Consider the following 18,112-nt stretch of genomic DNA (forward strand, 5'->3'; position numbering starts at 1 on the left):
CACTCAGCCATTTTCAATGGACTGTCAAGCCCCTGTTGCTGCCAAGTCATGATTTCCCTGGTGTTTAGCCTTTCAATAACCAAGTGGTGAGACACATAGCCCTCTCTATTTAAATGTTTCAGGTACACTCAGATAAGTAGATGTCTGTGTCACATACAGACAGTAACCAATCACAGAGGCACATACAACTTGCATTTCTATAGCCTCGGACCCAACTCGGTGTTCACTATACATGGAGGAAGACCACAGGACCACAGAGATTAGGTTCCACCCCCCAACAAAACGTTTTCATTCTCTCTGTTAGAGTGGAACGCTTATGGAGAGATATTTGGAGTGCTGCCAGTACTACAAGTCTTTCCTTTACACGGATCAGTCGTCCTGGTCCCTTTGCAGAAAAACAGCCCCAAAGCATGATGTTTCCACCCCCATGCTTCACAGTAGGTATGGTGTTCTTTGGATGCAACTCAGCATTCGTTATCCTCCAAACATGACGAGTTGAGTTTTTACCAAAAAGTTATATTTTGGTTTCATCTGACCATATGACATTCTCCCAATCTTCTTCTGGATCATCAAAATGCTCTCTAGCAAACTTCAGATGGGCCTGGACATGTACTGGCTTAAGCAGGGGGAATACGTCTGGCACTGCAGGATTTGTGTCCCTGGCGGCGTAGTGTGTTACTGATGGTAGGCTTTGTTACTTTGGTCCCAGTTCTCTGCAGGTCATTCGCTAGGTCCCCCCGTGTGGTTCTGGGATTTTTGCTCACCGTTCTTGTGATCATTTTGACCCCACGGGGTGAGATCTTGCGTGGAGCCCCAGATCGAGGGAGATTATCCGTGGTCTTGTATGTCTTCCATTTCCTAATAATTGCTCCCACAGTTGATTTCTTCAAACCAAGCTGCTTACCTATTGCAGATTCAGTCTTCCCAGCCTGGTGCAGGTCTACAATTTTGTTTCTGGTGTCCTTTGACAGCTCTTTGGTCTTGGCCATAGTGGAGTTTGGAGTGTGACTGTTTGAGGTTGTGGACAGGTGTATTTTATACTGATAACAAGTTCAAACAGATGCCATCAATACTGGTAACAAGTGGAGGACAGAGAAGCCTCTCAAAGAAGAAGTTACAGGTCTGTGAGAGCCAGAAATCTTGCTTGTTTGTAGGTGACCAAATACTTATTTCCCACCATAATTTGCAAATAAATTCATAAAAAATCCTACAATTTGATTTTCTGGATATTATTTTCTCATTTTGTCTGTCATAGTTGAAGTGTACCTATGATGAAAATTACAGGCCTCTCTCATCTTTTTAAGTGGGAGAACTTGCACAATTGGTGGCTGACTAAATACTTTTTTGCCCCACTGTATAATTGGTGCCATTGAAAAGAAAATACTTTGACGTTTGTAGAAATGTTAAAAGTATGTAGGACGATATAACACAGTAGATATGCTGGGAGAAAATCCAAAGAAAAAAACCTGATTTTCTTTTTGAGCGACCATCCTCTTTGAAATTCAAGAGAAAGGTCATATTGAAAATTAGCTCACTGTGGCTAATTCCTATGGCTTCCACAGGGTGACAGCAGTCTATGTTCAAGGTTTCAGGCTTCTCACTTCAAAAGCTAATAAGAAATATCAGTTTTAGCAGAAGGACAAAGTTTTGGTTTGCGTGCGCTATGAAGACATTACGCACCCGCTAAAATCGTTTTCCTATTGAACATACTTTTTCCGTATGAATTATCATAGTTTGAATACAGTTTAGGGTATCTGAGGAGTGAATAGAAATGTATTTTGACTTGTTGAAACAAAGTTTAGGGGTAGATTTTCAGATTCCTTTCTCTGCAGGTTGAACGAGTGGTTTACTCAAATCGATGGCACCAACTAAACTGACTTTTTGGGATATAAAGAAGGATTTGATCTAACAAAACGACACTACATGTTACAGCTGGGACCCTTTGGATGACACATCTTGGGAAGATTTAAAAAAAGTGAATATCTAATCATTATTTGTGAATGTATGAAACCTGTGCCGGTGGAAAACTATTTTGATGTGGTGTACCATCCTCAAATAATTGCATAGCATGTTTTCGCTTTAATAGCTACTGTAAATCAGACAGTGCAGTTAGATGAACAAGAATTTAAGCTTTCAGACGATATAAGACAATTATATGGACATAAATGTTTAAAACCCTCTGCACCTAAACCCTCTGTTTATCACTCATTCTTCAATCTTTCCACCCACTCTCACAAACTCCATCTCACTCTCTCTCTGTCTCTCACTCTCTCTCTCTCTCTCTCTCTCTCTCTCTCCCCTCCATCAATTAACCCTCTCTCTATATCTCTGACTAACTATCTATATCTCTGACTCCATCTCTTGTTCTATTTTTTCTCCCCTTATTCTCTCTTCCTCTGTCTTTATCTGCCTATCCTCCCTCCAACCCAATCCATCTATCTGACTCATCTATATTTTTCATATCTGTCCTTGCCACCCTCTGAGAGAAAATGGCTTTTTACAATGTGACATCAGGATCAATGACAACATTGTCCTTGGTGCTGAACATTCTATAACAAGTCACAATAACTACAACTACTACATACAAACTGTCTTTTCACTCCTCCAGGTATCTCGATGACAAAGCTCTCAATATATTTCAATGGCAGTAAGCATAATTATAAAGCGGTATCTGACAGCTAACCCAGAGCAGTCTCCTCTAGATACCAAACTCTAACTCTCTCTATCCTTCCCTGCTGATACCACCAGCACCAGTTCATCTCCCTCCAACCCCCCCCCCCCCCCTTCCACCTCCACCTCTCCTCCTTCCTCTCCTGCTCCATGCTCACACAAAGCACTTTTCAAACATCATCACACATTCCTCTCCTCTGTGCACGTGACAGCCTGCTCAGTGCTCAGAGGCTACCATTTTAAATGGAGAGAGGTTCTGGTGCGTGGATGGTAGTATGCTTTCATAACAGGTCATCTCTGGTTCTAATTCGGATTGCCTCCAGGGACGTGATACCGTGGTTTGGGGGTAGCAGCACTACCACTAGACCAGCCCTCAAAACAAAACCAAAATCTCAGGTTGATGTTTGGTACATGATTACCTTGATTTCAGTTTGAAGGTGGATTTGCTTACCTTGATGATGATGATAAATTTGGTGTACAGGTCTCTGCTGACTGGTTTCAGGAGCAGGAGCGCTGCAGTCGTCCTGTTCAGGGAGAAGTACTCTGTGTATGTTGAGGGCTGACCTGAGGTATAACAAAGAATCAACATTGCTTTTTTTGTTGCTTTCGGGTATGAATGTTGACCAGTGATAATACATTATTAATTGGACAATAAAGAATTGAAGTGAGATAGTGGGATTGATCATGCAAACATCCATGTATGTGACTTTAAGCTTAGTGAGGAACCTACCAACCAGTATGTAGTAATGGATCTCTGGCCTTTTAGAGGGGGGTTGGATGTTCCTGTCCATGTCCACAGCTCGGATAGGTGGGGTCACCTCCAGCGGGTTCAGTTCTCTCTGAAAAGGAGGTAGGGAGGAAAAAGGGGGGAGTCAGAAACCAATGAACTGTGTTAGTGGTTTGTATCGCCCATTACAATGTTAAGCCTTTTGCAACCAAGGGAACATTTATTAAATGTACAGTGCCTTCAGAATGTATTCATACCCCATGCTTTTTTTCACATTTTGTTGTGTTACAGCCTGAATTTTGTGTCACTGGCCTACACACAATACCCCATAATGTCAAAGTGGAATTATTTTCATAAAAATGTTTACAAATGAATAAAAAATGAACAGCTGAAATGTCTTGCGTCAATAAGTATTCAGCCCCTATGTTATGGCAAACCTAATTAAGTTTAGGAATAACAATTTCCTTAAATCACGTAACAAGTTGCATGGATTCACTATGTGTGCAATATTAGTGTTTAGCATGATCTTTACATTACCACATCTCTATAGCCAACACATACAATTATCTGTAAGGCCCCTTAGTTGAGCGGTGCATTTCAAACACAGATTCAACCACAAAGACCAGGGAGGTTTTCCAATTCCTCGAAAAGAAGGGACAGCCCTTTGAGCATGGGGAAATGATTAATTGGATGGTGCATCAATATACACCCAGTCAATACAAATATGCAAGTGTCCTTCTTAACTCAATTGCCCGAGAGGAAGGACAACGCTCAGGGATTTCACCATGAGGCAAGTTATGGCTTTACTACAGTTACAGAGTTTAATTGCTGTGATAGGAGAAAACTGAAGATGGATCAACAACATTGCAGTTACTCTACAATACTAACCTAAAATAGAGTGAAAAGAAGGAAGCCTGGGCAGAATAAAAATGTTGTCTTTGCAATAAGGCATCCTGTTTGCAATAAGGCAAAAAAGTAAAACTGCAAAAATGTGGCAAAGAAATTCACGTTATGTTCTGGATACAAAGACATACAGTCCATTTGGAAAGAATTCAGAACCCTTGATTTTTTCCACATCCTGTTACGTTACAGTCTTAGGTTTGTGCCATGGCGGAGATCTTTGTGGGCTATACTCAGCCTTGTCTCAGGATGGTAATTTGGTGGTTGAAGATATCCCTCTAGTGGTGTGGGGGCTGTGCTTTGGCAAAGTGGGTGGGGTTATATCCTTCCTGTTTGGCCCTGTCCGGGGGTGTCCTCGGATGGGGCCACAGTGTCTCCTGACCCCTCCTGTCTCAGCCTCCAGTATTTATGCTGCAGTAGTTTATGTGTCGGGGGGCTAGGGTCAGTTTGTTATATCTGGAGTACTTTTCCTGTCCTATTCGGTGTCCTGTGTGAATTTAAGTGTGCTCTCTCTAATTCTCTCTTTCTCTCTCTCGGAGGACCTGAGCCCTAGGACCATGCCTCAGGCCGACCTGACATGATGACTCCTTGCTGTCCTCAGTCCACCTGGCCGTGCTGCTGCTCCAGTTTCAACTGTTCTGCCTTATTATTATTGGACCATGCTGGTCATTTATGAACATTTGAACATCTTGGCCATGTTCTGTTATAATCTCCACCCGGCACAGCCAGAAGAGGACTGGCCACCCCACATAGCCTGGTTCCTCTCTAGGTTTCTTCCTAGGTTTTGGCCTTTCTAGGGAGTTTTTCCTAGCCACCATGCTTCTACACCTGCATTGCTTGCTGTTTGGGGTTTTAGGCTGGGTTTCTGTACAGCACTTTGAGATATCAGCTGATGTACGAAGGGCTATATAAATAAATTTGATTTGATTTGATTTGATTTAGACATTTTTTGCACTAAAGTACATTCATCTCTAGGAGACAGAATGTGTCTCCTTCCTGTGCGGTATGACGGCTGCGTGGTCCCATGGTGTTTATACTTGCGTACTATTGTTTGTACATATGAAAATTGTACCTTCAAGCATTTAAATTGCTCCCAAGGATGAACCAGATTTTTGGAGTTCTACCATTATTTTTCTGAAGTCTTGGCTGATTTCTTTTGATTTTCCCATGATGGTAAGCAAAGAGGCACGGAGTTTGAAGGTATGCCTTGAAATACAACCACAAGTACACCTCCAATTGACTCAAATTATGTCAATTAGCCTATCAGAAGCTTCTGTCATCATTTGCTGGAATTTTCCAAGCTGTTTAAAGACACTGTCAATATAGTGTATGTAAACTTATGACCCACTGGAATTGTGATACAGTGAAATATAAGTGAAATAATCTGTTAACAATTGTTGGAAAAATTACTTGGTGTCATGCACAAAGTAGATGTCCTAACTGACTTGCCAAAACTATAGTTTATTAACAAGAAATGTGTGGAGTGGTTGAAAACAAGTTTTAATGACTCCAACCTAAGTGTACGTAAACATTTGACTTCAACTGCAGGTCCTGGGTGGCAGGGAGTTTGGCCCCAACTTGATAGAGCTTGAATAATCTTTAAAAGAATAATGGGCAAATATTGAACTCATTTAGGTTCGCTATGACAAAGGGGTTGAATACTTTTTGACTGAAGACATTTCAGCTTTTCAATTTTAATTAATTAGTAAACATTTATAAAAACATAATTCCACTTTGAAATGATGTGGTATTGTATGTATTCCAGTGACACAAAATATGAATTAAAAATATTAACATTAAAATATTAATTTTAAATTCAGGCCTCTAAAAGTCAAGGGGTATGAATACTTCCTGAAGGCACCGTAAGTTCCCAAGTAAAACTTTAGTGGCTCATCCTCTCTGTCTGTTGCTGGGTTTGCCTACGGTAAAACACAGGAGATGAGAGGTTGCTGTTGCACACAAACACACACTTGCACTCAATCACTTCCCGTTCCCCTACACATGCACAAAGCCTACAGTACACCCCTCACAGTGTGGTTCATACCGGTTGGGCGAACTCTGGTATGGTGATGCGGTAGGTGAGGGGATTGCAGTCATGGGTGTTATTGACCAAGACACAGGGCAGAAACATAGGCCCCAGGTCATCTCCATCCAGAACGTCTATGGTCAGCGTGGTCGTAGTAGTCCGCCTGTTGGCATTGTACAGAGCACGGTCCTATCGGATGGAAGTCAACATCGTTACTTACCAAAGCCATGAATGAACAACACTTTAAAATATAATCAATATAAATTAATTAATCAATCATGAGACCTATTTCTCTTTTCAATTCCATGATCAACTTCATAAACTTACTGAACATTTAGTTTGATAAATACATTTCATCATCACTCTACCTCTACTTCAGATATCAATTGTAACAACCACTCTATTTTCCTACATTTAAAATGAGTCTTTACCATCTTAAGACTCTCAGAGATATTTGACATATACCCTTACTCAAGGCATCAGATTCTAGAAAGCATTGTGTACAGTTACCTTTTTCAAGGACAACCATATACAGACAGTACACAAACGCACATGCACACGAGAAATTATAAAAGTAATTGCAGTATGTATATGTTCTTGCAATTTCCTTCTCCCAATACTCTCTGAGCAGCACTTCACATAGTCACAATAATGGAAACCCTGACATAAGAAGCAGAGGTCCAATTAATGCCATGTCCTGCCATGCAGCTAACACAGACATATGGAAATGGCTGCTCTACCCAAAATTACAACCAAGTAATTGCAGTATTACCACAAAAATGGAAGAGGCAAGAGGCATTTTTAATTTACAACCTGTAGAAGCTATGAAAATAGAAAGGTTCAATTATTTTGTGAAGCATCACAGCACAGTTGAAAAATATATGGCAAATAGAAATCGGAAATGGATGGGGTTGAATGGAGCTGAAGGGTGGGACTAATAACAAGATACTGTAAACAATGTAAAACATACAGGATCTGTAAAATGTATATAGGTTCAGAACTTTTGTGAAATAGCACAGTTACATATAGAAATCAAACTGGATGGACATCAGAAATAGAGGAAGGACTAAGAACAAACAAGAGAGAACTATTGTAAAGTAGACTGTGTCTGTAAAATGTGTATAAGATGTATAAATTGAAGGTAAAAGCCGAAGTGTTTATTAGTTTACTCCAATTGGGGGATCGGCGGTAGGGTTTGCAGGGAATAATAATAAAGGTATATTCTTAAAAAAATATGTACGTCCATATAGGTATATGTATGTATATATGTGTATATGTATGCATGCGTGTATGGGATATATATTTACCCCAAAAATATATGGGGGATTGGAAATGATGCAGAACAATTACATTGACGGAAGCAACATTCTTTCCGCAATACTAAGCTGATCCACCCCTAATAAAAATAAGAAAAAAAACATGCCATGTCCTTCTCCCGCTAAACTCTTCTGACATTGGTAAAGGTAAGATGAAATCTCTGGGAGCAGCTTAGGCCCTTGTCATCCATATTTACTGGGGGAACAAAGCAAATAAATCCCTTTCCTCTGTTCCTCTTTATATTAGTCTGTCTGTCTCTGTGACATTCTGTCTTCTCCCTATCTCAATCCCCCTTTCCTGTCTTCATTTTCTTCTTCTCTTGTGTAATCATACTGTCAAAATCAAATCAAATTTTATTTGTCACATGCGCCGAATACAAAGGGTGTAGACCTTACAGTGAAATGCTTACTTACTACAAGCCCTTAACCAACAATGCAGTTTTAAGAAATACCTGAAAAAAGTAAGATAAAAATAACAAGTAATTTAAAAACAGCAGTAAAAATAACAATAGTGGGGCTACATACAGGGGACAGATCATAGTCAATGTGCACCGGTGTCGAGGTAATTGACATAATAATTGAGATAATATTTACGTAGGTAAAGTTATTAAAGTGACTATGCATAGAAAATAACAGAGAATAGCAGCAGTGTACGTTGTCTGGGTTGACATTTGATTAGATGTTCAGGAATCGTATGGCTTGGGGTAGAAGATGTTTAGAGGCCTTTTCGACACAGACTTTGCGTTCTGGTACCGCTTGCCGTGCGGGAGCAGAGAGAACAGTCTATGACTAGGGTGGCTGGAGTCTTTGACAATTTTTAGGGCCTTCCTCTAACACCGCCTGGTATAGAGGTATTGGATGGCAGGAAGCTTGGCCCCAGTGATATATTGGGCCGTACGCACTACCCTCTGCAGTGCCTTGCGGTCGGAGGCTGAGCAGTTGCCATACCATACAGTGATGCAACCTGTCAGGATGCTCTCGATGGTGCAGCTGTACAAAACCTTGTGAGGATCCGAGGACCCATACCTTAATATTGTCAGTCTCCTGAGGGGGAATAGGTTTTGTCGTGCCCTCTTCACAGCTGTCTTGGTGTGCTTGGACCATGTTCGTTTGTTGGTGATGTGGACGCCAAGGAACTTGAGTTCTCAACCTGCTCCACAACAGCCCTGTCGATGAGAATGGGGATGTGCTCGGTCCTCCTTTTCCTGTCGGCCACAATCATCTCCTTTGTCTTGATCACATTGAGGGAGAGGTTGTTGTCCATACACCATATGGTCAGGTTTCCGACCTCCTACCTATAGGCTGTCTCATCGTTGTCAGTGATCAGGCCTACCACTGATGTGTCATCTGCAAACTTAATGATGGTGTTGGAGTCATGCCTGGCTGTGCAGTTATGAGTGAACTGGGAGTACTTGAGGGGACTGAGCTCGCACCCCTGAGGTAGCCCAAGTGTTGAGGATCAGCGAGGCAGATGTGTTGTTACCTACCCTTACCACCTGGGGGCGGCCCGTCAGGAAGTCCAGGATCCAGTTGCAGAGGGAGGTGTTTAGTCCCAGGGTCCCTAGCTTAGTGATGGGAACTACGGTGAGGGCACTATGGTGTTGAATGCTGAGATGTAGTAAATGAATAGCATCTCACATAGGTGTTAATTTTGTCCAGGTGGGAAAGGGAAGTGTGAAGTGCAATAGAGATTGCATCATCTGTGGATCTGCTGGGGGGGGAATGCAAATTGGAGTTGGTCTAGTTTCTGGGATAATGTTGTTGATTATGATCACAGGTAGCATAACAGTGTCCGATTCATAATACTTGTCAGGGACTCCTCATGGCTACTGACCAGGAGAAATAGGCACGGCCTACAACCTTTATTTAACTGGACAAGTCAGTTAAGAACAAATTCTTATTTATAATGACGGCCTACTCCGGCAAAACCCGGACGATGCTGGGCCAATTGTGCGCAGCACTATGGGACTTCCAATCACGGCCGGATGTGAGACAGCATGGATTCGAACCAGGTACTATAGTGACGCCTCTTGCACTGAGATGCAGTACCTTAGACCACTGCGCCACTCGAGAGCCCAAACCAGCCTAATTAGCACCACTTGATTTCCCATATGTCTACCTCCCTCCTGTGGCCTGTTGGTAGTCTGGGGGCCACTGCCTTGCTCTAGTAAAAGCTCTAATTAAATATATCCTGATATGCTAAACAATAATATGACAGAGCTCCAAAGAGAGCCTGGAGTCTTTATGCAAATTAGAAAATAAATAATTACGGCAACATGAAGGAGGGACCGACATTTCAGTTAGGTAGTTCTGGACTCAAAGTAATTATGTGTTAGGTAAATGTTAAGCTATTTGTAAAGCTGTGTTTATTTGTTTGTCTCTTTGTTTCCTTCCTGAGCGGTATGATGGCTGTGTGGTCCCATGGTGTTTATACTTGCGTACATTAGCCTATCAAAAGCTTATAAACTATGACATAATTTTCTGGAATTTTCCAAGCTGTTTAAAGGCACAGTCAACTTAGTGTATGTACTGTAAACCTCTGACCCACTGGAATTGTGATGCAGTGAATTATAAGTGAAATAATCTGTCTGTAAACAATTGTTGGAGAAATTAGTTGTGTCATGCACAAAGTAGATGTCCTAACCGACTTGCCAAAACTATAGTTTGTTAATAAATTTGGGGAGTGGTTGAAAAATGAGTTTTAATGACTCCAACCTAAGTGTATGTAAACTTCCAACTTCAAATGGAGAAGGCTTCTGTCTATTTGAGTTGGTCAATCTATGTTGGTAATCCTGTCGAATTCAGCTTTTTTGAATATATTGTGTAGGGGAGCTGCATAAGCATTGTTCTCTGCATTCTGGAGGATCAAGTTTTGAAATCAGTGGAATTACAGTATGATAGCTAAAGAGATGGAGAAAACACCTGTCTCCGGATTACATCTTCAAACTAAGGACAACCTTGGCATGACATCTGTGACAGGGAGACGCGTCCATCATGCATCAGGATGTATATTTGTAAGATAGTCTATCTGTTGTAGCTACAATTTCAGAAATTACACGTTTCATTTCAAGCTAATGTGTACTGTTAGCTAGCTAGCTAACATTATCTGGCTGGCTCCTTAGCTAACGTTACGTGTATTTCATTATTATTCGTATCCCAAAACCATTTGCTTTGCTATTTTAAGCATAATGTTAGCAAGCTAACATTGAACCTGGTTGCTTAGCTCCATTAAGATTAATGCAGGTTAGTAACAACATTATTTGTCACAATGTTCAGTACTGTTTAATAGCTAATGTTACAGGCTGGCTCGTTAGCTAACATTACGTGGCGTGTGTCATCTTACATGTTGTTTACCTAGCTAGCTAGCTACATGTCTTAAGCTAAAGTGTACTGTTAGCTTGCTAGCTAACATTAGTTGGCTGGCTCTCTAGCTAACGTTACGTGTATGACATTATTATTCGTATCCCAGAGCCGTTTGCATTGCTAGTTAGAGCCTAATGTTAGCTAGCAAACATTGAACCTGGTTGGTTAGCTCCCAGCAGATTCATGCAGGGTAGTAACGACATGATTTGGCACTAAGCTCATAGTTGTTTACCTAGCTAGGGTCATTGTTAACCTAGCTAGCTAGCTACATGTCTTAAGCTAAAGTGTACAAAACTCGTTGAATATGGTCAGTGTCAGCTGTTTTCATGTTAGCTGGCGTCCCACATATCCCAGAGAGGTTTTAATGAAGTGGTGATTAAAGAGCTCAGCCATGTGCTCCTTGTCAGTAACAACAACATCAACAACATTAAAGCACACAGGCAGCTGTGAGGAGGAGGAGGGTTTATTCTCCAGGTCTTTAACCATTTTTCAGAACTTCTTGGGGTTAGAACTGCTCCTTAACCTCTCTGGGGTAGGCAGGACGCTTGCGTCCCACATGGCCAATAGCCAGGGAAAATGCAGAGCGCCAAATTCAAATACATTTCTATTAAAATCTAACTTTCATTAAATTACACATGCAAGATAGGAAATTAAACTACTTTTCAAACTACTTTTGTAATACAACTTTAGGTATTTCTAAACGTATATAATCGATCAAATTGAAGACGGGATGATATGTGTTCAATACAGGAGCAAAACAAACTGAAGCAACTTTTCTGGTTACGCGCCTCTATCAAAAGGTACACATGAAGTGACGTTCGTTCTGAGCTATGGTACTTCTTCATGACACAAAGGAAAAACCTCAACCAATTTCTACGAACGGGTGACATCCAGTCGAAGTTGAAAAGACAGTCCAGTTGAAAAGACAGTGACTTTAAAAAAAATAAAAAAATAAGTTCTGTTATTGTTACGGTTTTCTTCTGGTGAAAGAGAGGAGGACCAAAATGCAGCGTGGTTATCTTTATACATCTTTAATGAAAGATGGAAAATGAACAATATACAAAACAAAAAACGTGAAAAAAACAAAACAGCCCTATCTGGTGCAACAAACACAGAGACAGGAACAATCACCCACGAAATACTCAAAGAATATGCTGCCTAAATATGGTTCCCAATCAGAGACATCGATAAACCACTCCAGGCAACCATAGACTTACCTAGAATCCTATACTACACACAACCCCATCAATCTACAAAACCCCTAGACAAGACAAACACATTATCACCCATGTCACACCCTGGCCTAACCACAATAATAAAGAAAACACAAAATACAAGGACAGGGCGTGACAGTTATACTCACAGTCGTGATTTAGAAACTTCAGATTTTTTTCTATCCAATAATACTACTGATAATAATAATATGCATATATTAGGGACAGATTACGAAGCAGTTCAGTTTGGGCACGCTATTCATCCAAAAGTGAAAATTCTGCCCCCTACCCCAAACAGGTTAGAGTAACTAACTTTGGCCTTCAGGACAGTCTGCGTGCACTAATTTCTCATTTGTCTATATGCGTGTGCCTTTCACCAAATGGAATTATTGAGGTGGAGTCATGGTCGAGCCAGGGGCTGAACCTATTTTTAATTCTTGTTTTCTTTACGGGCATGTTTGTTAAGAATACCACTGAAAATATAAAAAAGAAGGTCAAATTTAGAGAGGCCAGGTCATAAAGGAAGGCTTGCTCATTAATATGTTTTAGTAAGCATCTTTGACAAATCTGGACAGGTCGTTTCACTGAGCAGCCATTACGAACACAGGCTATAAAACAGTGATCACGAAGGTCATTACAGAAAGCACCAGACTGATATCTATCAGGATTATTTGCGAGGATAACATCAAGGAGTAGCCTTTAGAGATTGTTTGGAGTCATACCTTGTGGGACTAGTAATAAGTCCCATAACATTTTTTTGAAAGTTGAATGCCTAAAACCAGCTAATCAGATTATTTGGGGACAGACTTGGTGGAGACAACCAAGCACTAAAGGTGTTCCTTGGTAAAGATTGCCACTCCACCACCTTTGGAAGATCTGCTTTGTAGAAAAAGGTTATAACCAGAAAGGTTACCATCAGTGTTCAAAAAACTCTTTCTTCACGTCTCAGTAATGACCAACACATCTGGATTGGAACTATGAACCCACACTTTCAATTTATACATTTGAGGTATTTTGACGTTGGATACAAAACAATCTAAAGTTTCTAAAACTTTAAAAAATAATGTTTGTGAGTATAACAGAACTGATATGGCAGGCAAAACCCGAGGACAAACCATCAAAAACAAAAAAAATCAGCCTACCACTGTTTTCAATGGCTTTCATGTTTATTAGGAGGCCAAAACCTCCCAGATTGCAGTTCCTAGGGCTTCCACCAGATGTCAACAGACTTTAGAAAGAGTTTCAGGCATGTTTTTGGAAAAATGTGCAAGAAATTGTAGTTTTTCTAAGTGGCTCCCATTTTGGCTGTGCGTGGATGAGAACGCGTTCTTTGTTGTTTATCTCCGGTAAAGACAATAACGATTCCCCGTCTTAAATTTTATCATTTATTTACATATTAGGGTACCTTAGGTTTGATAATAAATGTTGTTTGATTTGTTTGGATAAGTTTATTGGTAACGTTTGGGATTCATTTTGTATGCATTTTGAAGGAGGAAAACCGGTGGATTATTGAATGAAGCGCGTCAGCTAAACTGAGTTTTTGGGGATACAAAGAAGGACATTGTGGAACAAAAGGACCATTTGTGATGTAGCTGGGACCTTTGAGTGCCAACAGAAGAAGATCTTCAAAGCTAATGCATTTATTATATCGCTATTTCTGACTTTCATGGCGCACCTGCCTGGTTGAAATATGTTTGTAATGCTTTTGTATTCGGGCACTGTTCTCAGATAATCTCATGCTGTGCTTTCACCGTAAAGTATTTTTGAAATCTGACACAGCGGTTGGATTAACAATAAGTTCATCTTTATTTTGATGTATAACACATGTATTGTCATGAATGTTAAATATTTATATTTCTGTCATTTGAATTTGGCGCTCTGCAATTTCACCAGATGTTGTTGAGGTGGGTCACTAGTGGAATGCCTGCGCTACAAAGGTTAATGTGCAGAAAATCCAGGTTTTTATGAGAGCAGAAATCAGTGAAGCATATAGCATAGCACAAGTCAGAATTGGGGCTAGCAACCATTGATGGGCCAGGGTGTACATGCCCATTTCCAGATATCATCAGCAGTAACACAATCAGGGAACAGCAGACGACAGGGAGAACTCTGCAGTGTTCATTTATGACATTTGAATGTGCATTAGATGGCAACAAGATCATATTGTACAGCAATTCCATCAGGTTAAAATAATACAAAAGCCGGTGAAAGGTCGTTAGATGAAGATTGGAGGACAAGTGTCCGTGGGACCAATAGAGAGTCAGACTTTCGAGTGTGGGAACAAACATAGTCTGTCCCACGGTCGGGTAAACAAGAAAGTTCATAGTCAACAAATCCCACAGGAGTCATGAGGCAAATAGCATAAAGCACAAGAAAAAAATATGACGATTTGGCGCTTGCCTTTGCAAGTTCAGAGTCACTCGCCCCAACAGTGAGTGTGTGCTGGAGGCGAGCGAAAGCTTAGGAGAGAGGGAGGTTTGTGGTGGGGTTACCCTGTACCAAACAGGGGGAGACAGGCCAGGGCAGACGGTGAACAGATCGCCAGGTGGAATCCAAGCAGCAAAGCAGCAGGCAACGGGAGTAGGTGTCACACCCACTTCGGAGAAGATATACTTATTGAATTAATTGAATTGTAATTTATCTTTCTTCTTGGCTTTAAAAGAAGCTTCAGATTAAATATTACTCACTCAGTTCCAGGTTGAATGGTGTTTGCTGGTCATTGGTTTGCCAGAGCATTTGCTGTATGGACCTTGGAAATAAGAATCTTTGGGAGTAGGAATCCTTCCAGGTTATTTTGTCCAAAATCAAGTTGTAAGTTTGAAGTTTTGATTTGGAGTGAAGGTTATGTTGTGGAGGGTAGTATCCTTTATATGTCCTTGTGGAAACATCAAGTTCATCTAACTCTAAATCATTGTTTTTAAAACATGATTGGGAGCCCATCTGCTCATGATTTCTCTATCTCTCAAGGCTTGACGTGACATTATGACACCAGGCATAGTAAATTCGATCAGACGTATCCCATCAAAGGGATGCTGACTAAAAGGGGGTTAGATCTGAAGTCAGTGGTCTCCATCACCACAGATGGAGCTCCAGCCATGATAGGAAGAGGGAGGGGACTGGTTGCACGTTTGAAAGAGGAGCACCCTGACCTGAAATCATATCTCTCCTATGTCTTGGAAAATAGTATTCTGAGGTCATGAAAACAATGATGAAACTGATTAACTTTTTTGAGAGCAACACAGCCTGTTACGAGGTATTCTGAGGCATACTACTGCACAACAGATGGCTCAACAAAGGCAGGGTTTTGGAATGCTTTAGGGCCATACAGGAGGAAATCAAAGCTTTCTTATCAGAGCAAAATAGTGACTAGGCAACTCAGTTTTCTGAGTTTTTGGAAGATGAGTAGAAGATGGAAACAGTTGTAGTTTTGACATACATTGCATCGCACCTTAATCAACTGAATGTTATTAAGCTGCAGAGACGGGACAACACAGTGTGTGATATAACAGCAGTCCAGGCTTTACAGAAGAAATGTGAGGTTTTCAAGAATGATCTCCAGGGAGAACTTGTCCACTTCCCCAATCTTCTGGTGTAAACACAGGGAGACAAAGATGTCTCCAACCATGATGATTTCACCCAGAAGCTGATGGATAACTTCAAGGCTCGCTTTGATAACTTCACTGTTGGAAGAGAACTGCCGCTGCTCATCCAGAACCTCTCCTTGGTCATAAAAATGACAAAGTTGTCAAAAGAAGCAAAACAGATCTTCAGATTGGTAGATTTTGCATCACTGCAAATGGAGTTGATTGAGCTACAAGAAAATGTGGGTTTGAAGGAGCAGGCTGGTGATTGTGACCCTGTCACTTTCTGGGGGAAGATGGTGCCTGCAACTTGTTCCACTCCCATACTGTGAACAACAACTCCTTGTGCCTTTTCTAGAACATGACTGAGCTTTAGATGGTCACACTGGATAACTGCCTTCACTTGTCTCAGTGTTGAGTTCCATCTTGTGTTGACAGTGGCGGGGATGCCTCTTTCCCCAAATTCAGCCTCAAACACCTCTTTGAATGTTGTGCTTGTATGCAGCAGTGAGCTGATTTTTGATAACTTTGAAATAGAAAGAGTTATCATTTTTGTTTCTTTCAAGCCATCTCCCACCACCAGCTGGAGAGTTTGGGAAAAACACTGCAAGCACTGTGTTTTTGATTCTAAAATCATCATATTTGTGACTCAAGTCCAAGTCATGTGACTCGAGTCCACACCTCTGACTTACAGTACGGTCTATTTATAATACAGCCATAATGTATGTATTCTTATGCCATTATTTAACTGTCTACTTTAATTAAATGCTCTGTTTACTCATTGCTGTTTATCTTCGTTTCCTCTGTAGAACCATAAATGTTTAAAACATTAGATTAAGGCCAGCAATGTACAACCACCAAAATAGTCTTTCTTTTGTCGAAGGAGAGGATGACCAAAATGCAGTGTGGCTATTTAGATTCATGTTTAATGAAAGAAGAACACGAACAGTACAAAAACAATAAACGTAACGAGAAAACCTAAACAGCCTATACTGGTGTAAACTAACACAGAGACAGGAACAATCACCCACAAAACCCAACACCAAACAGGCTACCTAAATATGGTTCCCAACCAGAGACAATGACTAACACCTGCCTCTGATTGAGAACCATATCAGGCCAGACATAGAAATAGACAAACAAGACATCCAACATAGAATGCCCACTCAGATCACACCCTGACCAAACAAAACATAGAAACATACAAAGCAAACTATGGTCAGGGTGTGACAGTAACCTCCCCCCAAGGTGCGGACTCCGGCCGCAAAACCTGAACCTATTGGGGAGGGTCTGGGTGGGCATCTGTCCGCGGTGGTGGCTCTGGTGCTGGACGTGGCCCCCACTTCACCATAGTCTTAGTCCGCCACCTTGTCCGCTTCCGTGGCCTCCTAACCACGGCGACCCTAATGAATGACCCCACTGGACTGGGGGGCAGCTCGGGACAGATTGGCAGCTCGGGACAGAGGGGCGGAAGCTCTGGACAGAGGGGCGGAAGCTCTGGACAGAGGGGTGGAAGCTCTGGACAGAAGGGCAGGTGCTCTGGCGCTTCTGGGCTGACTGGCGGCCCCTGGCTGACTGGCGGCCCCTGGCTGACTGGCGGCCCCTGGCTGACTGGCGGCCCCTGGCTGACTGGCGGCACTGGCTGACTGGCGGCACTGGCGGCCCCTGGCTGACTGGCAGCACTGGCGGCCCCTGGCTGACTGGCGGCACTGGCGGCTCCTTGCAGACTGGCGGCACTGGCGGCTCCTTGCAGACTGGCGGCACTGGCGGCGCTGGGCAGACTGGCGTCACTGGCGGCGCTGGGCAGACTGGCAGCACTGGCGGCGCTGGAGAGGCGGGAGACTACGACAGCGCTGGAGAGGAGGAAGGCTCTAGTAGCGCTGGACAGGCGGGAGACTCCGGCAGCGCTGGAGAGGAGGAAGGCTCAGCCAGCACTGGACAGGGCGGGAGCACCTGTCGGGATGAGACGGAGAGACAGCCTGGTGCGGGGGGGGCTGCCACCGGAGGGCTGGTGCGTGGAGGTGGTACCGGATAGACCGGACCGTGCAGGCGCACTGGAGCTCTTGAGCACCGAGCCTGCACGACCTTACCCGGTTGAATGCTCCCGGTCGCCCTGCCAGTGCGGCGAGGTGGAATAGCCCGTACTGGGTTATGTAGGCGAACCGGGGACACCGTGCGCAAGGCTGGTGCCATGTAAGCCGGCCCAAGGAGACGCACTGGGGACCAGATGCATAGAGCCGGCTTCATGGCACTTGGCTCGATGCTCACTCTAGCCTGGCCGATACGCGGAGCTGGTATGTACCGCACCGGGCTAT

The 18,112-nt window shown here is 42.4% G+C and overlaps 1 protein-coding gene across 1 annotated transcript in view; it reads right to left on the minus strand.

Annotated features, from left to right (window-relative positions):
- Positions 1 to 18,112, minus strand: part of LOC135511400 (protocadherin-15-like) — a 268,288-nt gene that overhangs the window by 209,977 nt on the left and 40,199 nt on the right. The window contains exons 8-10 of the mRNA XM_064932924.1: positions 6,342 to 6,512; positions 3,401 to 3,509; positions 3,122 to 3,234 (exon numbers count right to left, since the gene is read on the minus strand). Coding sequence (XP_064788996.1) covers positions 3,122 to 3,234; positions 3,401 to 3,509; positions 6,342 to 6,512 — 393 coding nt within the window. The remainder of the gene's footprint in view (positions 1 to 3,121; positions 3,235 to 3,400; positions 3,510 to 6,341; positions 6,513 to 18,112) is intronic.

Source organism: Oncorhynchus masou, chromosome 24 (assembly GCF_036934945.1).
Source record: "Oncorhynchus masou masou isolate Uvic2021 chromosome 24, UVic_Omas_1.1, whole genome shotgun sequence".
In the NCBI taxonomy this organism is placed as follows: Eukaryota; Metazoa; Chordata; class Actinopteri; order Salmoniformes; family Salmonidae; genus Oncorhynchus; species Oncorhynchus masou.